The sequence below is a fragment of the Clinocottus analis genome, unplaced genomic scaffold, assembly GCF_023055335.1.
Source record: "Clinocottus analis isolate CAN_PGR_092001 unplaced genomic scaffold, fCliAna1.0.p SCAF_12, whole genome shotgun sequence".
Lineage (NCBI taxonomy): Eukaryota > Metazoa > Chordata > Actinopteri > Perciformes > Cottidae > Clinocottus > Clinocottus analis.
The window spans coordinates 3,451,974-3,474,540 of NW_027175843.1; the positions used below are offsets into that span (position 1 = coordinate 3,451,974).

The window sequence follows — 22,567 nt, forward strand, 5'->3', positions numbered from 1 at the left end:
CATAGTGTAAACGTGTAAAATTAGCGCGTGTGAATGATTTCAGATATAGAACTGGAGATTTCCTACATTATCATGTTATGAAATAACAGATCTTTCCACTGCTTTTTTTTTTAAGATCAAGAATAAACTTTCAACCTCAAGAAGTAACTCTATTTCAAGAAACTATGCAGAGAATTGGAAAATGTCTCTAATAGAGTTTACACACAGATACAGCAACAAATACCAACAAATGACAAATACACAAGGATGGACACCTGAATGTGTACATGTTGAACTTACCAATATATTAACTCTGATTCAATATTCCTACTGGAGCTAAACTCCAGTCCATTGCAATGTGTCAACTCATCCAACAGGCGGCGCCCTTTCACTTCTGGAGCTGCCATTGTGGGGACTGTGTGAGAGTGGTTTAGACCTACTGCACGTGCCATGCAGGAGAGCTACTTGAATGTTGAATGTTTGTCGTGTTGATGTAGTATTATGGGATGGTTTGAGTGTAAAACTTAAATTTCCTAGATTCCACAGAAATCAGATGAATTATTGAGAGATTGTGAGATTAATGAATCAGAAGTCAGGTAGACAACGGGGGGAAAGAGAACGAGAGTTGTTGACGCCTGCTGTATTATATTTCGGCAAAAATATTTGCATTATTGCATTTTGCAGAGAAACATGTCACTATCAATGTTGTGACAACATAATCGAGTTGTACAGTTGCCACAATTATGTCACACAAAGCTTCTGAAAACTGAGAGTTGAATTAAATATATATATATATATATATATATATATATATATATTTATATATATATATATATATATATATATATATATATATATATATAAATATATATATATATATATATATATATATATATATATATATATATATATATATATATATATTTACTCACTTCAGGTGATATATATATATATATATATATATATATATATATATATATATATGTATATATATATATATATATATATAAATATATATATATATATATATATATATCACCTGAAGTGAGTCAACAAAGGTTAAAATGTCTTAAAGAAAAGGCAGCTTAGATATAAAAGGTCGTAAAGCTTTTTCCTCTGTTCCTTTAGTTTCACTGATGACATGCCTGCCTTTGGCCTTCACGTCATATAAATCTTAATTTTGTTCCAGATAGATATTATCTCATTGTACAAAGATCATAACATATGCACACAAATAATATAAAACAATAGATTTAACCATTTGCTACCAGCAGATAATGTTCTGTGCATGTTATCTTGATGATATGATGACAAGTTTCAGGTTATACATTTATATTCATTTAACTCCTAACTGCAATGACACTTGAAGACAAGTGAACATCAGAAAAGCTTTCAATGCAAAGCAAAATATATTGAAGGCAAACACTTTCATTTACAAGCATCATCTCGGACAAATCTATAAATTTAACACACAATGAGTTAAAGGCAGAACATGTAAAAATGCAAAAATTTGTATGCCATATGCAAAGTTCATATTTCAAAGGATAATAATGCATGTCCAAAAATAATATGAGTGCATTATTACATGCCTTTGAGTTTCCTCTTCATTTAATTTTAAAAGTAATACCACCTAAGATTCTGTTACGAATTGAGGTCAATTTGAAACCATAAACAAGAGGATTCATAATGGGAGTTATGATAAAATGTTCTATTGAAAGAACATTTTGAATGGTAGGAGAGAGATTTAAACCAAACTGCATATTATAGATATCAACAAGTATCACAACAAAAAAAATGAGCAAGGAGGTTAAATGTGGCACACATGTCTGCATGAACTTTGCTCTGTTTTCGAAAGAATCAACACAAGTTTTGAGGACATACATGTAAGACCAAACTATGAACAAACCATGAAATAAGTAAATGATTATTCCTATGTATACAACTATGGCATGAATAATAGTGTCAGCTGGGAAACAAGCACGTTTCCAAAGAATCAAATTCACACAATACACTCTGTCAATATATGGACTGCATAGCTTTAATCTAGATGTTAGAATAATATTTATGGCAGAAATGCAAAAAGGTGTTAACCAGGAGAAACTGACTAACAGTAACACTCTCTGCTTTGACATAATAGAGTGGTACTGCAGGGGTCGACATATAGCCACATATCGGTCATACGCCATGACTGCAAGAATAGTCAGATCATTGCAGACAAACGATGATATCACCAAAGCCTGAACAAGGCATCCAGAATAAGAGATTACATGAACAGGAGACAGCAGATCCCAGAGAATCTTTGGGTAGAAACCTGTTGTCCCATAAAGTCCATTCATGCAGAAAGTGCACAGAAGAATATACATTGGTTCATGCATGTTCTTATCCAAGATGATGGTCACAATGAGAGCAACATTTACCAGCACAATGAAACAGTAAGAAATTAAAGCGAGAGAGAAGAGAACAACTCTGTAGTTCCCTGTTTCATTTAAACCTGAAAGAAAAAAAAACCTTACTTGAGAAACATTATGCATCATGATTAGAACATTGCTGTTTGCCCTGTGATGTGCACGGTCATCCTGAACACAGTGTTTGTTCCCTCATCTAACAGTTGTTAATATCTTGTCTTACTACAGCCACACATGTGCTTTGGGAATTCAAACCAGCTAATCAACGTTCAGAAATAGATTTCCTTTTGTAATATATTGTATGAGCGATGCAATAAACCTAAAGGAACATTGCCACATTAATTATTTGTTTGTTAAAATATTTATAATTAATTTAGTTCACCTGGAGCTTCGATGGTGGTTTTCTAAGGTTTTAACATTTATATGAAAACAGCTATTTTGATTGGCAGTCCAGAGGTATAAACATGTGCATATTCACATGAGATATGGAATATGCCAGCGGCAGGCCGTGGATTTGAAACCTACGCCTTCAATCTGAGTCGATCAGCTGCTTCAGCCAGAAACATTCCAGCTCCCACTGACCTCCACACTGTTGACACACAGACCAATCACAGTGCATATTAATTGACAGGCTAAGCCACTGACCAATCACACGTCCACGCCACCTCTCAGGCCCTGAAAGCTGCAGCAGGCTGAAGGCAGTGCAACAGAGGGAGACAGGAGCTGTACCATGATTCAATTATAAAATAGCTATAACTTTCTGCCTGCAGCTAAGGCTTAGCAGGCCCTGACGGCCCACCACTGGAATGTAACCAGTAATATTTGTAAAATAGGATATCTGCGCAAAAACTATGGTTTTCCTGCTTGTCCTCTCCACCTCTACGCGTCTCAGCTGTCCCCGTGCATGTCTTTGCTACTCCGGTGCTCGTGCCGGGGCCAAATCGATTTGGCCCAAGAAAGACAGCCAAAGGCAATAAGCAGTTTAGCCAATCACTGATTAAATACATACATAAGTGACATACAATTTAGTCAATCAGCGTCCTAAAAAAGATTCACCGCGGGGCCATTCTCATTAGGCCCTGCGGTGCCCGTTCCCATCTCTCGATCTCACCAAGGCTAGTCTCTTGAGGACTAGCCCTCTTTGAAAGGGAAGAGCTTCTGTAGAGACATATGTAGCTAAGATGTAGCTAAGCTACATCAGGATGGTTTGGCTAAGCTAGCTGCTGGATTTTACTTTCCATGCTTGCTTTTAAAAAGTTTACGTGGACTGATCCAGCATGGACAGCTACGGGAGTAAGGGACATAAAGCGCTTGTCGGAAAAATGAAGAAAACATGAGACCACCAGGAGGACACACATGGATAACTCCGTCAAGCTACTAACCTAGTATATTAAGCTAAGTCAACATCGCTCCTCACGGACACAGATAGTACTGCGGTGAGGAAACACAATGAGGTGGATTAAATTGAACACATTTTATCCAAAATTATTGATTGTGTGAAGGTTTGTGGGGCTATTGAGGTGGCCTTGAATCATACAGGGATGTTTGCTGAAATTGATTAAATGGCCCGACCAAAACCCATTGCCACCAGCCGCCACTGTTACCTAGCATAGCAGGCAACATGGTTAGCCTTAAGCTAACGGTTAGCGAGGCATATGAGTCGGGATATAGCATGATCAATACTGGCAGGAGCCATTCTGCTACTAAATGAGTACTTTGGCTTTTAATAGTTTAATTACATGTTATTACATCTCTGTAGTTGTACTCAAATGAAATACCCAACTTAAACACATTTTTATCCCAAATATTTTTACCAATGGACGTCCAAATATAAACACCCTGATAACAAGTTTAACTATTAAAATGGTTTGGAAATGTGCTACTTCCTAATGCAGACAAACGGACAAAAAAAATTACATAACCTCTATTCTCAACTGAATTATTGGTTTCATTCTTCACCAGCTGAGTAATTATTTATACTTGGTGAGACTTTCTAGTAGCTGGAAATGTATTTCAAATTTTACAAGAATCCAGTACTTTATAGTCAAAATATCTGATTCTAGTGGACTCTCTGCACCAACTGAACAACAGTAAAAAAGACACAATAAATCATGGTAGCATAGCATGTGTGAGCTCGCTCACTTTGTAGCAGATGCAAAGGATTTGTGTGTGTATGTGTAAAATTTAGCCCGGTGATCTTTATATAAAAATACTGCTTTTATTGTTTAGTCATTATATGTTTATGTGTTTTGAAAAATAGACATCGAAATCATGTTCTACTTTGAATTGTGCTGGATTAAGTAATGCAAATTTAAAACATCCATTTCAACATTTAAAAATTACCACCTGAAGTGAGTCAACAAAGATTAATATGTCATAAAGAAAAGGCAGCTTAGATTTGAAAAGCTCTTTCCTCTGTTCCTTTATTGTCTCACTCATTAGGGCCTGAGTTTCACTGATGACATGATACATTTAAAAACTTTTAAATAGGCAAGTAAACATTCAAAATGCATTTAATGCCAAGTGCAAAGATATTATCTGATTGTACAAGGATCATAACATTTGCACACAAATAATAGAAAACAATAGATTTAACCTTTAGCTATCAGCAGACAATGTTCTGTACATGTTATCTTGCAGCCTCAGTAAGGTACAGGCTACTCCTCTGCCTTTGGCCTGCACGTCATATAAATCTTGATATTGTTCCAGATAGCAAGTTCACCTGTTTCATGTTTTAAAAGATGGATATTATAATCTATTTACACATTCTTTCTACTTTAGCATATCTGTCTTTTTACCTTCGTACATATACAATCTAAAAAGCAAAGCCACTGACAAGTGTGCTTAAAATATGATGACAAGTTTCAGGTTATACATTTATATTCATTTAACTCCTAAGTGCAATGACACTTGAAGACAAGTGAACATCAGAAAAGCTTTCAATGCAAAGCAAAATATATTGAAGGCAAACACTTTCATTTACAAGCATCATCTCGGACAAATCTATAAATTTAACACACAATGAGTTAAAGGCAGAACATGGAAATATGCAAAAAGAAGAACGCGATATGCAAAATTCATATTTCAAAGTACAATAATTAATATCCCAAAATAATATATATATATATATATATATATATATATATATATATATATATATATATATATATATATATATATATATATATGTATATGTATATATATATAAATGCATTATTACATGCCTTTGAGTTTCCTCTTCATTTCCTTTTAAAAGTAATACCTAAAATTCTGTTACGAATTGAGGTCAATTTGAAACCATAAAAGAGAGGATTCATAATGGGAGGTGTGATGAGAAGTTCTATTGCAAAAATATTTTGAATGGTAGGAGAGAGATTTGAACCAAACCGCATATTAAAGACATCGAAAAGTATCGTCACGAGAAAGATGAGCAAGGAGGTTAAATGTGGCACACATGTCTGCATGAACTTTGCTCTGTTTTCTAACGAATTGACACAAGTTTTGAGAACATACATGTAAGACCAAACTATGAACAAACCATGAAATAAGTAAATGATTATTCCTATGTTTATAACTATGTTGTTAGCAATAGTGTCACCTGGGAAACAAGCCAGCTTCAAAATAATGAAATTTACACAATACAGTCTGTCAATATATGGACTGCATAGCTTTAATCTAGATGTTAGAATAATATTTGTGCCCATAATGCAAAAAGGTGATAACCAGGAGAAACAGACTAACAGTAACACTCTCTGCTTTGACATAATAGAGTGGTACTGCAGGGGTCGACATATAGCCACATATCGGTCATACGCCATGACTGTAAGAATAGACAGATCAGTGCAGACAAACGATGATATCACAAAAGCCTGAACAAGACATCCAGAATAAGAGATTACATGAACAGGAGACAGCAGATCCCAGAGAATCTTGGGGTAGAAACCTGTTGTCCCATAAAGTCCATTCATACAGAAAGTGCACAGTAAAATATACATTGGTTCATGCATGTTCTTATCCAAGATGATGGTCACAATGAGAGCAACATTTACCAGCACAACAAAACAGTAAGAAATTAAAGTGAGAGAGAAGATAGCAACTCTGTAGTTCATTGTTATATTTAAACCTGAAAGAAAAAAAAACCTTACATGAGAAACATTATGCATCATGATTAGAACATTGCTGTTTGCCCTGTGTTATGCAAGTCCATCCTGAACACAGTGTTTTCTCACTCATCTAACAGTTGTTAATATCTTGTCTTACTACAGCCACACGTGAGCTTTGGGAATTCAAACCAGCCAATCAACGTTCAGAAATAAGTTTCCTTTTGTAATATACCGTATAAGCAATATATAAAACCTAATGGAACATTTCAATATGAATTATTTGGTTGTTGAAATATTCATAATCAATTAAGTTCATATGGAGTTTGGATGGTGGTTTCCTAGGTTTTAACGCTCATATGAAAACGACTATTTTAATTGGCAGTCGGGAGATATAAACATGTGCATATTCATATTAGCTTTGACTATGTATGCATCCAGTGGGGCCTGGCCAATAGAGAGCCATGGGGCCTGGACCCACCTTGAGCCACCAAATTGTCAGGCTGCAGGCAGTGCAACAGAGAAAGACAGGTGCTGTACCATGATTATATTATGAAATAGCTATAACTTTGTAATTCTGTTTAGGCCTGCAGTGAAAGCTTAGCAGGCTCCGATGGCCCACCACTGGAATGTACCCAGTAATATTTGTAAAATAGGATATCTGCGCAAAATATATGCTTTTCCTGCTTGTCCTCTCCGCCCGTGCCCGTCTCAGCTGCGCCGGTGCACGTCCCTGCTACGCCTGTGCTCGTGCCGGGGCCAAATCAATTTGGCCCAAGAAAGATGCAAGCGTCAATAAGCAAATTAGCCAATCACTGATCAATGAGTGACATACAATTTAGCCAATCAGCGTCCTAAAAAAGACTCACCGCATTGAATCATACAGGGATGTTTGCTGAAATTGATTAGCGGGCCCTACCAAAACAAATTGCCACCAGTCGCTACTGTTACCTAGCATAGCAAGCAACATGGTTAGCCTTTAGCTAACGGTTAGCGAGGCATATGAGTCGGGATATAGCATGATCAATACTGGCAGGAGCCATTCTGCTGCTAAATGAGTACTTTGACTTTTAATAATTTAAGTACATTTTATTATATTTGTGTAGTTGTACTCAAATTAAATACCCAACTTAAATGCATTTTTATCCTGAGAGAACACAAATATTTTTACCAATGGACGTCCAAATATAAACACCCTGATAACAAGTTTAACTATTAAAATGGTTTTGGGATGTGCTACTTCCTAATGCAGACAAACGGACAACAAAATTACATAACCTCTCTTCTCAACTGAATTATTGGTTTCACTCTTCACCAGCTGAGTAATTATTTATACTTGGTGAGACTTTCTAGTAGCTTGAAATGTATTTCAAATTTTACAAGAATCCAGTACTTTATAGTCAAAATATCTGATTCTAGTGGACTCTCTGCACCAACTGAACAACAGTAAAAAAGACACAATAAACCATGGTAGCATAGCATGTGTGAGCTCGCTCACTTTGTAGCAGATGCAAAGGATTTGTGTGTGCGTAAAATTTAGCGTGGTGATCTTTATATAAAAATACTGCTTATATTGTTTAGTCATTATATGCTTATGTGTTTTGTAAAGTAGACATCAAAAACATTTTCTATTTTTAATTGTGCTGGATTAAGTAATGCAAATTTAAAACATGAATTTCAACATTGAAAATCTACCACCTGAGGGGAGTCAACAAAGATTAATATGTCATAAAGAAAAGGCAGCTTAGATTTGAAAGGTAGAAAAGCTCTTTCCCCTGATCCTTTATTGTCTCACTCATTAGGGCCTGAGTTTCACTAATGACATGATACATTTAAAAACTTTTAAACAGGCAAGTAACCATCCAAAATGCATTTAATGCCAAGTGCAAAGATGTTATTGTACAAGGATCATAACATATGCACATAAATAATAGAAAACAATAGATTTAACCATTTGCTACCAACAGATAATGTTCTTTGCATGTTATCTTGCAGCCTCAGTAAGGTATGCTATAACATGTTGTATTGTTGGAGAGAGATTTAAAACAAACCGCATATTAAAGACATTAAAAAGGATCGTCACAAGAAAAATGAGTAAGGAGGTTAAATGTGGTCTTTGCTCTGTTTTCTAAAGAATTTCCACAAATTTTGAAGACCAAACTATGAACACAACATCAAATAAATACACTATTGTTATGTATGAAACTATGTTGTTAGCAGTCTCTGTTGGATTGTTTTACAAAAACCCATTTATAATTCATACCCATGTACTCCAGAGATCGACATATAGCCACATATCTGTCATACGCCATGACTGCAAGAATAGATAAATCACTGCACACAAATAAAAGCCTAAACAAGGCATCCAGAATAAGAGATTACATGAACAGGAGACAGCAGATCCCAGAGAAGCTTGGCTGACAAGCAAAAAATGAAATGCATTTAAATCAAAGTGCAGTGATATTTAATGCAAACTATCATGATTACAAGGATTATCTGAGATGTACAAACTACAAAATCAAACATTTTTTATTCATCCAGAACCATTAGATAAAAGCAAATAAACATTTTTGAAGAAGTTGAAATCATATATATATATATATATATATATATATATATATATATATATATATATATATATATATATATATATATATATATATATATATATATATATAATATCAAATAGTAATATAAAGAATGCAAGTTTATCACCTTAGTAGTTTGATTTTAAAAGAAATACCACCCAGAATTCTGTTCCGAATTTTGGTCAATTTAAAACCATAAATTAGAGGATTTATAATCGGAGGTATGACAAGAAATTCTATTGCAACAACATTTTGAACGGATTGAGGCATACTGTTTAGAGCAAATCGCATATTAAAGACATCAAGCAGTATTGTCACAAGAAAAGTGAGCAAGGAGGTTAAATGTGGCACACATGTCTGCATGAACTTTGCTCTGTTTTCTATAGAATTCACACAAGTTTTGATGATATACATGTAAGACCAAATTATGAACAAACCATGAAATACGTACATGATTATAGTAATGTATGAAACTATGTTGTTAATAATAGTGTCCGCAGGGAAACAAGCAAGTTTCACAATAACCCAATTCACACAAAACAGTCTGTCAATATATGGACTGCATAGCTTTAATCTAGATGTAAGTAACATATTCATGGCAGAAATGTAAAAAGGTGTAAAACAGAAGATACAGACGAACAGTAACACTCTCTGCTTTGACATAATAGAGTGGTACTGCAGGGGTCGACATATAGCCACATATCTGTCATACGCCATGACTGCAAGAATAGACATATCGCTGCAGGCAAATGATAAAATCACCAAAGCCTGAACAAGGCATCCAGAATAAGAGATTACATGAACAGGAGACAGCAGATCCCATAGCAGCTTGGGGTAGAAACCTGTTGTCCCATAAAGTCCATTAATGCAGAAAGTGCACAATAAAATATACATTGGTTCGTGCATGTTCTTATCCAAGATGATGGTCACAATGAGAGCAACATTTACCAGCACAATGAAACAGTAACACAGTAAAGTGAGAGAGAAAAGAACACCTCTGTAGTTCATTGTGTCAGTTAAACCTGCAAGGAAAAAAAACCTTACATGAGAAACATTATGCATCATGGTTATGATAATTGCTGTTTACCCTGTGATATGCACATCCATCCAAAACACAGTGTTTGCTCCTTCATCTAACAGTTGTTAATATCTTGTCTTATTGAAGCTACACATGAGCTTTGGGAATTCAAACCAGCCAATCAACGTTCAGAAATAAGTTTCCTCCTTGTTTCAGCGTACTGTAATCTACTGTATGAGCAATGCATGAAACCTGAAGGAACGTTGCAATTGAAAATATTTTTTGTCATTGGATTATTCATAATAAATACATTTCATATGAAGTTTGGATAGTGAGTTCTAACATTCACATGAAAACAGTTATTTCAATTAGAAGTCAGAAGATAGATCACAAGACATATTCACAATAGTGTCAACCATGTGTGCATCTCATACACAATCTATTGCAAGAGCGAGGCACAATATGTCAACCTTTTTTTGTTGCTTGCTGTTGCTGGGTCTAAACTAGGGTCTTGCAAAGGTCTAAAAACAAAACCAGAATTTCACCTGACTTTCAGACCCGACCTGACCGAACCCTGAGACCAAGGTTATATTTTTCTCCCCTTTCACTCGATACAAAAATGTCTCTCCTCAACAATTCTTTTGCACCTCAGCAACCTGACGACAACAGAACCTTTGCGAACTATATATTCTAGCTATTTAAGGCAGCCTCTAGCTCCTCTACTAGTGGCGGCCCGTCAGGGCCTGCTAAGCCTTCTCTGCTGTCCTAAACAGAATCACAAAGTTAGAGCTATTTTATAATTTAATTATTGAACATCATCTGATAAATTAACTGGTTTTTTTTGTGTTTTTCAATCAGCGGTGGCGTTGTTTTTTTTATTATCATGGATTGTTTTGTCATGTTAAAACTAAGTGTGGTTCTTGTTAATGCGGGCACTGAAGGCCTAGGTTTAAAATGCATGGCCCGCCACTGCCCTTACCATCCATCACCCCTGAACCAGCCAACACCTAGTCAATCACTTTTGACCCTCTCCTCAAAGGTGTAGATGTGAACTATATCTGTACTGTACCAGGGCAGATAGTTTGCAAAAACTCAAATGACCATTCCTTCATACCTGCTCCTTCTGTGAAGAGGCCCACGGCAACCTGCCCCCACAATTCATCCAAGCTCAGCCCGTGTCAATATCTCAATTTGTAACGGTTGTGGTTGTAAGGACCCAGAAGCGGTACGACAGAAGACACAGTGAATTCTTTCAGCATTAAGCTTTATTCCAACCAGAGATAACAAGCAAATAGTCTTGTATCTGTAAACATGGAGGACTGTGATTGGTCTGCCACATCCTTTCTGAGTCTCACATTTTCGGTTTCATAACATAATACCGCTATTTTTAAAAGCCATAGCAGAAACACAAACAATGGATCTTGTTGAAGAACGTTTGGCTGAAGAGGTCCAGCACTCATGAGGATGAATATAACCCGTCTGACGGAGTATAAGGACACGCAGATGGCGGTAAATTCCTGGAGGGAGATATCGGTGAACGTCGGTGTGCAGGTCGACTCTAAACGGTCGTTGCGCCACCTACTGTTCTGGCGTATGGAAAAGGCGGGAACTATAAACCAAAACGAGTCTGTCGATGCAACTGCGTGGCCAGCCGCAGTTGTAGTTGCAAGAGTGTATATCGCCCGTAAGACGGTTTACCGGGGCAAAGGCAAGGTGGGGAAGTCCAACCAGGCAGGGCAGCAACGGGAAAAACAGTCAGAGGGTAAACGTTAGAACATCTGTCATAATGCAGAGAAGGACCTTGCACGACCTCGCACGACCTCGCACGACCTCGGAGGGAGTAGGCGGGTCAATATCACCATAGGGGCCTTTGAGACTTTCCATTTCCCCCAAAGAAAAGCTAATATTTTCCATTGAACTTCATATGCATTGTATTAAGTAGATGTTATGTTGTTAGAAATGCATGTTGGTCCTTTTTATAAATTAACTGCATGTAATCAATGCACATGCAAACAGCCAAATAAGTCTACCCTGTCATGGACAAATGCAAAGTAGAGCAAATGTATGTAATTACATACTGATTCTGAAAAGTACATTTTCAGACAAATATTTAGTCAGTCAACAATATATTTTATTTGATGGGAAATGTATTTGGATAATAATGAAATTATGCAAATAATGTCCACCTTGCAATGGAAAACTTCCTGACAGGGTAGACAATTACAAAGTGGACATTTTTGGCTAATCTTAGCATTAAATGAGAACATTGTGGACCTTCAGTAAGCAACAGGATTCAGTTAGCAAGATGGCTGTGTACCGTTTGACTAATAGATTTTGAATTTCTGAAAGGTTTTAAGTTAATCAATTGCTGGTCATTAACATACATCTTTAAAGTAAGCAACACAATGAACATGGACAAAAGAAGGAGCGGCTTGTCCCTCACAGGGACCCTTACTACTGAACACACTGTTTATGTTGTCTGATAAAATAATAAAAAAATGCTACTTGTTCAGAAAAAAAAGAAAACAGATTTATAAAGTATGTATGTATTTATGTTAACTTGCTGTTGCTCCAGAGTTCCTCTTATATTGATCTGATAACATCACTTTAAAATAAAAGTGTGCAATACACTAGTTTTTACTTCATTATTGAATTCAGTGCATAATGCGATAAATCGCACAAAAATCATGAGATTAATCAGTTAAATTTTTTCAACTTTGCCCAGCCCTAGAAATAACATATTTCAGCTCACTACACCAGCACTTTTGGATTGTGAATTATGTGACGTTGAATAAAAAAACAAGGCTGTTCCATAAAACCTGAACCTAAATTATCTAAATTTTCTAAATTGCTTTCAAAATAATACATACTCATATGGTCTACATTTATTCATTCATCCATAAAGACATTATTTTGAAATGCATTCAGGAAACTCCCGTGCAGATGTAGTGCAGGTGGAGGAAGCAGCAGCTGGACCATCAGGGCTTCAGGTGAGGTCTTACATTGAGGTGTATTATCATGGCGGACAGTGTAAACATTGTGTATCTGTTTTAAGTGAATTATTATTATGTTAAAACATGCATGTCCAAACTAGGCTCAGTTTTCTTGGTTCTTTAGGAACATTCAGTTTGAGTGACAGTGACCTGACATGAGGAGTGAACCAGACCAGCCTGATCCCAAATTCATTCAAGTACAGCAACTTCACAACAAGAATTGGTTGCGCTGGACAAGATTCATCTTAAAGATGGATTTTCGTGTGTGTTTTGGCGTATTTAAAAAAGACATGTAAAAAAAAAGAAAATACAAGTAGATAATAATTGCGTAAAGGAGGAACACACTTTATTTATAATCTATTAAGTGCTGCAGAATAGATTTAATTGACATCTTTTAATTTATTTTGTCTTCTTTTACTGCAGAACTGGGAAACATATAATATATTTTATAAACACATACTATATATATATATATATATATATATATATATATATATATATATATATATATATATATATATATACATATATATATATATATATATATATATATATATATATATTAGATATAGAATATACTGTTACTGTATATTGTATACATGTATACATGTGTTAGAAAAATTCACTCGACCCCTCAGAGTAAAATCATTAAAACAGGAACATTTATTCGTTGCAAGGAAGGAGCAGAGTCAGAAGTACAACATGATAGACAAATTGCATATCCAAGACTGCTTCCATATCTCTCAAAGGACCACGTCTTAAATACACACTGTGACCCTCTAACAGAAACCCTCATGACGTCTTCGGCCTAACCGTGAACCTTTCCCCTCGTCCCATAGAGCGGTTTGTAAGAAATGGTCATATGATAACAAAGGAACTGCTCGTTCTTTCAGACAGAAACATACAGATTCAGTCTCACTGCTATCAGGAGACATGCTGAGTTTGTGTGTAAGATTAAACAGAGACAGTAAGATGAGGAGTCTGAATATAACAGTGAAACAGTAAATGATTAAGCGTGAATAAGTTTTTCTTCCGGCAACATGTAGGACCAAACTATGAACAAACCATGAAATACATAAATTATTATTGTAATGTATGCAACTGTAATTGTTAATAATAGTGTCAGCTGGGAAACAAGCAAGTTTCACAATAACCCAATTCACACCAAAAAGTCTGTCACTACATGGGCTGCATTTATTTAAGGCAGAACATGTAAATAAGCAAAAAGAAGTATGCCATAAGGAAAGTTCATATTTTAAAGTACAAGAATTCATATACAAAAATAACATATGAGTGCATTGTTACATGCCTTTGTATTTCCTTTTCATTTCATTTTAAAAGTAATACCACTTGTAATTCTGTTCCGAATTGAGGTCAATTTGAAACCATAGACGAGAGGATTTATAATGGGAGGTATGATGAGAAGTTCTATTGCAATAACATTTTTAATGTTTGGAGAGAGAGTTGAACCAAACCGCATATTATAGACACCAAAAAGTATCGTCACAAGAAAAATGAGCAAGGAGGTTAAATGTGGCACACATGTCTGTATGAACTTTGCTCTGTTTTCTAAAGAATTGACACAAGTTTTGAGGACATACATGTAGGACCAAACTATGAAAAAACCATGAAATAAGTAAATAATGATAGTAATGTATGAAACTATGTTGTTAACAATAGTGTCAGCAGGGAAACAAGCAAGTTTCACAATAACCCAATTCATACAATACAGTCTGTCAATATATGTGCTGCATAGCTTTAATCTAGATGTAAGTATAATATTTATGGCAGAAATGTAAAAAGGTGTTAACCAGGAGAAACAGACTAACAGTAACACTCTCTGCTTTGACATAATAGAGTGGTACTGCAGGGGTCGACATATAGCCACATATCTGTCATACGCCATGACTGCAAGTATAGACAGATCACCGCAGATGAATGATAACATCACTAAAGCCTGAACAAGGCATCCAGAATAAGAGATTACATGAACAGGAGACAGCAGATCCCAGAGAATCTTGGGGTAGAAACCTGTTGTCCCATAAAGTCCATTCATGCAGAAAGTGCACAATAAAATATACATTGGTTCATGCATGTTCTTATCCAAGATGATGGTCACAATGAGAGCAACATTTACCAGCACAACGAAACAGTACGATATCAACGTTAGAGAGAAGAGAGCAACTTGGTGGCTATTTGTTTCATTAAATCCCGAAAGAACAAAAGATGTAACTCGAGAGACATTCGCCATCGTGGTAACGCGTTGTACTTTTACCTGTGTTGTGTGCCTCCATCCTTAACGCACGTCCTGTTTCCTTATTGCACTCTTATTAATATCTTCTGAGTATAGCTACGGCAATTCAAACCGACCAATCAACATTCAGAAACAGCCAACTCTTTTTTCGTCGTCTCGTGATGCACTGTATGAGGCGAACAGTGCATACCAACTTGCGGTATATCTTTTTGGGGTAAAATGTTCAAAGTATATAAGTAAATTTATACGGTTCACTATAAAATAAATCCTATTTCGAGTGGGAGTCAAAAGATAAAATAAACTTGCATTTAAGGAAGAGAATGATGAATGACACAAAGTACAGGTGCATCTCCATTAATTAGAATATCATTGAAAAGTTCATGTATTTACATATTGTTTCTACTTTGGCATATTTGTCTTTTGACCTTTGTACGTATACAATCTAAAAAGCAAAACCACTGTCTAGTGTGCTTCAAATATGATGAAAAGTTTCAGGTTTCATATTTTTTTATTTGAAGACAAGCAAACGAAAAGCTTTTAATGCAAAGCAAAATATCTAGAGGCAAACAATTTCATTTTCAAGGATCATCTCGGACAAATTGAGGTCAATATGAAACCATAAACGAGAGGATTTATAATGGGAGGTATGATGAAAAGTTGTATTGCAATAACATTTTGAATGGTAGGAGGGAGATTTAAACCAAACTGCATGTTAAAGAAAAGTAAATTGAGGTTAAATGTGGCACACATGTCTCCATGAACTTTGCTCTGTTTTCTAAAGAATTGACACAGGTTTTGAGGACATACATGTAGGACCAAACTATGAGGAAACCATGCAATAAGTAAATTATTGATATGTATGAAACTATGTGGTCTCACCTGGGAAGTTTTACAATAACCCAATTCATTTATAATTCATACCCATGTACTCCAGAGGTCGACATATAGCCACATATCTGTCATACGCCATGACAGCAAGAATAGACAGATCACTGCAGAGAAACAAATACATCACTAAAGCCTGAACGAGGCATCCAGAATAAGAGATTACATGAACAGGAGACAGCAGAGAAGCTTGGCCGACAAGCAAAAAATAAAATGCATTTAAATCAAAGTGATATTCAGTGCAAACTATTGTATTTACAAGGATTATCTGGGATGTACAAACGACAAAACACTTTTAATTTATCCAGAACCATTAGCTAAAAGCAGACCATGTAAATAAAATATGCCAGATACAAAGTGCATATATATATATATTATATATGTGTGTGTATATGTATATATATATATATATATATATATATATATATATATATATATATATATATATATATATATATATATATATATATATATATATATATATATATATATGCACTTTGTATCTGTCCAAAGTCTATATATATATATATATATATATATATATATATATATATATATATATATATATAGACTTTGGACATTATAGACTTTGGCATCTTCTTGTTGCGTCAGACAAACATCATCCATTTATAAAGAATGCAAGTTTATCACCTTAGTAGTTTGATTTTATAAGAAATACCGCCCAGAATTCTCTTCCGAATTTTGGTCAATTTAAAACCATAAATTAGAGGATTTATAATCGGAGGTATGACAAGAAATTCTATTGCCACAAAATTTTGAAGTGATTGAGGCAAATTGTTTGATCTGAAACGCATATTAAAGACATCAAACAGGATCGTCACAAGTAAAGTGAGCAAGGAGGTTAAATGTGGCACACATGTCTGCATGAACTTTGCTCTGTTTTCTAAAGAATTCACACAAGTTTTGATGACATACATGTAAGACCAAACTATGAACAAACCATGAAATAGGTAAATGATTATTGTAATGTATGCCACTATGTTGTTAATAATAGTGTCAGCTGGGAAACAAGCAAGTTTCACAATAACCCAATTCACACAAAACAGTCTTTCAATATATGGGCTGCATAGCTTTAATCTAGATGTTAGAATAATATTTGTGCCCATAATGCAAAAAGGTGTTAACCAGGAGAAACAGACTAACAGTAACACTCTCTGCTTTGACATAATAGAGTGGTACTGCAGGGGTCGACATATAGCCACATATCTGTCATACGCCATGACTGCAAGAATAGATAAATCACTGCAGAGAAATGAATACATCACCAAAGCCTGAACAAGGCATCCAGAATAAGAGATTACATGAACAGGAGACAGCAGATCCCAGAGAATCTTTGGGTAGAAACCTGTTGTCCCATAAAGTCCATTCATGCAGAAAGTGCACAATAAAATATACATTGGTTCATGCATGTTCTTATCCAAGATGATGGTCACAATGAGAGCAACATTTACCAGCACAATAAAACAGTAACACAGAAATGTGAGAGAGAAGAGAACAACTCTGTAGTTCATCGTGTCAGTTAAACCTGCAAGGAAAAAAAACCTTACATGAGAAACATTATGCATCATGGTTATGAAAAAGATTTTTGCCCTGTGTTATGCACATGCATCCTGAACACAGTGTTTGCTGCCTCATCTAACAGTTGTTAATATCTTGTCTTACTACAGCCACACGTTAGCTTTGGGAATTCAAACCAGCCAATCATTGTTCAGAAATAAGTTTTCTCCTTGTTTCAGCGTACTGTAATCTACTGTATGAGCAATGCATGAAACCTAAAGAAACATTGTGATTGCAATTATTTTTGTCATTTGAATATTCAGGATTTATTCATTTCATATGAAGTTTGGATGGTGGTTTCCTAAGGTTTTAACATTCACATGAACACAGCTATTTTGTTCGAATTGTCAGGAGATATTAACATGTGCATATTCGCAATAGTGTCGACCATTTTTTCTCTCCGGTGTCTCTTTGTTATCAAAGCAGTTCAAGCAGGCTTTTTCAGATTAAAGTACACTGAGTTTGCGTCAGAGAGAGGGCGGGGCATATCTCCGCGCGAACAGTTATCATTTCCGCGATTCACCATGGAAATAGTCCAGATTTCTGTTTTATACTTGTGGAAATTCCAAAAATGTCGGAACATCAAACGCCCCCGTCTCTGGCTTCATCGTATTATCCGTAGGCACACACAGCTCGGTGAATTTCACTGATTTCTCCATGAATTGCGTCGGGTTGACGGTGTTACGGATTAACAGGCGGCCCTGCTAACCCTCGTATTGTCCTCCCGTTTGCCATACACCTTGTGTCCTCTGGGGTCGAAAGTTAGACGTTAAACGTCTAGTTGTTTGTGCAAGTATAATCCTGACTTCACAAAATAGTTCTTTGGCAACGAAGGTAACAAGGTGGAACCCTGAACCAAGTATGAGGAGTGAGGGCTACCGCTAATCTCGCTAGCTAACGCAGCACTGAAGGCTTCAAAGCTCAAGCTGTATCTAAAGACCAAACATACAATGCTCGTGGAAAAGCCAGTGGGTTTGCTCAAGGGTAAGAACAATGTACTACGGATGCAGAAAAGGTCTGTCATGTCACAGACAGGCAACTCAAAATGTGTTGTGAAAGCCAGCTGTCACAGATACAAAGAACAACTTCTGCTTCAGCAAAGCCCGCTGAAACATATCATTTACAAATTGTTTATTGTTTATTTTAATTTGCACTTTATTAGAAAGTTATTTACAGTTGAATTTGAAAATTATTATTTAGAATGTGCATTGTGTGCACACGTTTTAGGAAAGGGACTATTTTGACCATAATTTGTATGTATATTTTCCAACTCTAAGCCCGAACTTAAAAGCCTAATGGACTCAAGCATATCAGGTGATGTACATTCGTGTAATGCTCCTCATTGTGGTCTCAGCAGATGAAAACGCGATATCAAGCTGTGCATTATTATTAAGGCAGCTTCTTTTCCTTGGGCAAAATGGGCCAAAAATAGATTCAACTGACTGAAAAGTCAAAAAAGTCTTTCAGAGGGATGCAGCAATTTTGAAATTGCTCAAATATTTGGGCATAATCACAGAACCAGTCTTCGTATTTCAGAACTGCAGCCGACCTGGAGAGCCCAGAAGTACGAGGTGTTCAATGCTCAGAGACATGGCCAAATTAAAGAAGGCTGAAACCTTCTGCACAGTGCAAACTAATAGTTGCCCAATTATTGTGCACAGACAAATGTTCTCCTAAGACAGTAAAAACCTCCCTTTTACTGTCTTAAATATTCAGGTTTGGGGTTTATTAATGTTTTGGATTAACTAAGAGCACTATAGTTGCTCAATAATACAATGAATCCTCAAACAACTTGTGCACAATGCACAATGTATTATTATTTATTTTACCAGCACAACAAAACAGTAGAATTAAAGTGAGAGAAAAGAGAGCAATTCTGTAGTTCACTGTTTCATTTAAATCTCAAAGAAAAAAAACACCTTACAATAGAAACATTATCCATCATGATTAGAAGATTGCTGTTTGCCCTGTGATATGGACGGCCATGCTGAACACAATGTTTGCTCCCTCATCTAACAGTTGTTCAGATCTTGTCTTACTACAGCCACACGTGAGCTTTGGGAATGTGTTCATGGCGTTTAACTTATTTATTTTATTTATTTTTACCTCACACCGGCAGGACCGGGAGAGCCGTAAGACGCCCAGGTCTAGACTACGCCGTCTGGAGAGATGTAAAGTGATAAGCCCCTTCCAATGCAAAAAAAAGGCACAAAAAAAAAACATGCAGTCAACGCATGATCGAAGAGTTCACGCTGTTAAAGAATGGCCAGATTTACGCAAAATTAACACGTTAATCTGCCTAGCCCTAAAATATGTATGTATGTATGTACATAACTGTCTCAAAGATATGTCAAAGGTGAGAGCTTGGCTCGGTTTTTCGTTCGTCTTTTGTGTATATGTATGTATGTATGTATGTATGTATGTATGTATGTATGTATGTATGTATGTATGTATGTTTGTATGTATGTATGTATGTATGAAAAAGACAAGGTGAAATGGCTACTGGATCTTGTCAATGTGTCTGTGCACACACATGTTCAACAATACCAAGCACATTGACAAGATTTGACTAAATGAGATTAATGTAGATAAACAAAAGAAAGTACATATTTGACTGTATCGTCATGTTTAAAAATTACTACCCGATTTTAAAAAGAGGTATAAGATTCAACACCACTGAAAGAGGAACATTTTTTTTTACATGCAATCAAACATAATACAATGTATTTTTTCATAAAATATTACATCGTTCAAGGCATACACAGCTAATATTTGCTGTCTGTGCCAAACATGCAGTCTAATAATATCACATTTAACTCCGGACAAAACATGCATCCCACAGGATAAGAGTAAGGGTCGGACATATTTTTTAAACATATAGTTTAAATGAATCCCACTATTGGTTTTTTAAAGCAAAAACTCAGATTATCTTCCACATGTTGGTCATATTTAAACCAACATGTGGAATGACAAGAGGTTCTATTGAAACAACATTTTAAAGGTTTGAGGAAAATATTTTGAGGCAAAATGTGTATCTTCATGACATAAAAGTCACAAGAAAAGTAGGTGAAAAGGTGAAAATTGTCACAACTGTTTGATGAACGTTGCCCTGTTTTCCAAAGAACTCACATTTGTCAAGACAAAACAATTTAAATACTGTACATTAACCTAGCCCATTAGCTAAAAGCAGATAATGTGGAAAAACTACAATGATTTATATTTAAAGAATGCATTATAATAGGTCTTTAACTTTCCTCATCATCGAAATAATTTAATCTTAAAAGTAATATGACCTAGAATTCTGTCACGAATTTTGGTCAATTTAAAACCATAAATGAGAGGATTCATAATTGGAGGTATGACAAGGAACTCTACTGCAATAAAGTTGTTAATTGTTTGAGGTAAATTTCTTGACCCGTATCTTAAATGCATAATATCACAAAGTACGGCCACAATAAAAATGAGCAAGGAGGTTAAATGTGGCACACATGTCTGCATGAACTTTGCTCTGTTTTCTATAGAATTCACACAGGTTTTGAGGACATACATGTAAGACCAAACTATGAACAAACCATGAAATAGGTAAATGATTATTGTAATGTATGAAACTATGTTGTTAACAATAGTGTCAGCTGGGAAACAAGCAAGTTTCACGATGGCCCAATTCACACAAAAAAGTCTTTCAATATATGGGCTGCATAGCTTTAATCTAGATGTTAGAATAATATTTGTGCCCATAATGCAAAAAGGTGTTAACCAGGAGAAACAGACTAACAGTAACACTCTCTGCTTTGACATAATAGAGTGGTACTGCAGGGGTCGACATATAGCCACATATCGGTCATACGCCATGACTGTAAGAATAGACAGATCATTGCAGACAAACAATGATATCACCAAAGCCTGAACAAGGCATCCAGAATAAGAGATTACATGAACAGGAGACAGCAGATCCCAGAGAATCTTTGGGTAGAAACCTGTTGTCCCATAAAGTCCATTCATGCAGAAAGTGCACAATAAAATATACATTGGTTCATGCATGTTCTTATCCAAGATGATGGTCACAATGAGAGCAACATTTACCAGCACAACGAAACAGTAACACAGAAAAGTGAGAGAGAAGAGAACAACTCTGTAGTTCATTGTTTCAGTTAAACCTGAAAGGAAAAAAAACCTTACATGAGAAAAATTATGCATCATGGTTATGAAAAAGATTTTTGCCCTGTGTTATGCACATGCATCCTGAACACAGTGTTTGCTGCCACATCTAACAGTTGTTAATATCTTGTCTTACTACAGCCACACGTGAGCTTTGGGAATTCAAACCAGCCAATCATTGTTCAGAAATGAGTTTTCTCCTTGTTTCAGCGTACTGTCATCTACTGTATGAGCAATGCATGAAACCTAAAGAAACATTGCAATTGCAATTATTTTTGTCATTTGAATATTCAGGATTTATTCATTTCATATGAAGTTTGGATGGTGGTTTCCCAAGGTTTTAACATTCACATGAACACAGCTATTTTGTTCGAATTGTCAGGAGATATTAACATGTTCATATTCGCAATAGTGTCGACCATTTTTTCTCTCCGGTGTCTCTTTGTTATCAAAGCAGTTCAAGCAGGCTTTTTCAGATTAAAGTACACTGAGTTTGCGTCAGAGAGAGGGCGGGGCATATCTCGACGCGAACAGTTATCATTTCCGCGATTCACCATGGAAATAGTCCAGATTTCTGTTTTATACTTGTGGAAATTCCAAAAATGTCGG

General features: G+C 35.7%; 6 protein-coding genes and 1 pseudogene across 6 annotated transcripts; all 7 read right to left on the reverse strand.

Moving 5' to 3' along the window:
- Positions 1–1,583: 1,583 nt before the first annotated feature.
- Positions 1,584–2,525, reverse strand: LOC137782991 (olfactory receptor 4B13-like). Its single transcript, XM_068572725.1, has one exon. It carries the CDS (start codon positions 2,511–2,513, stop codon positions 1,584–1,586), a length of 930 nt encoding a protein of 309 aa, XP_068428826.1. The 5' UTR covers positions 2,514–2,525.
- A 3,098-nt stretch (positions 2,526–5,623) lies between these two features.
- LOC137783097 (olfactory receptor 4E1-like) lies at positions 5,624–6,562 on the reverse strand. Its single transcript, XM_068572876.1, has one exon. It carries the CDS (start codon positions 6,548–6,550, stop codon positions 5,624–5,626), a length of 927 nt encoding a protein of 308 aa, XP_068428977.1. The 5' UTR covers positions 6,551–6,562.
- Positions 6,563–9,195: 2,633 nt separating this feature from the next.
- LOC137783198 (olfactory receptor 5F1-like) lies at positions 9,196–10,140 on the reverse strand. The gene has a single exon (XM_068572996.1). The coding sequence runs from the start codon at positions 10,135–10,137 to the stop codon at positions 9,196–9,198; it is 942 nt and encodes a 313-aa protein (XP_068429097.1). The 5' UTR covers positions 10,138–10,140.
- A 4,267-nt stretch (positions 10,141–14,407) lies between these two features.
- On the reverse strand, positions 14,408–15,334 carry LOC137782977 (olfactory receptor 4B13-like). Its single transcript, XM_068572707.1, has one exon. It carries the CDS (start codon positions 15,332–15,334, stop codon positions 14,408–14,410), a length of 927 nt encoding a protein of 308 aa, XP_068428808.1.
- A 588-nt stretch (positions 15,335–15,922) lies between these two features.
- LOC137783199 (olfactory receptor 4B13-like) lies at positions 15,923–16,849 on the reverse strand (annotated as a pseudogene).
- A 20-nt stretch (positions 16,850–16,869) lies between these two features.
- LOC137783056 (olfactory receptor 5F1-like) lies at positions 16,870–17,811 on the reverse strand. The gene has a single exon (XM_068572815.1). It carries the CDS (start codon positions 17,809–17,811, stop codon positions 16,870–16,872), a length of 942 nt encoding a protein of 313 aa, XP_068428916.1.
- A 3,247-nt stretch (positions 17,812–21,058) lies between these two features.
- Positions 21,059–22,000, reverse strand: LOC137783200 (olfactory receptor 2K2-like). The gene has a single exon (XM_068572997.1). It carries the CDS (start codon positions 21,998–22,000, stop codon positions 21,059–21,061), a length of 942 nt encoding a protein of 313 aa, XP_068429098.1.
- Positions 22,001–22,567: the final 567 nt, after the last annotated feature.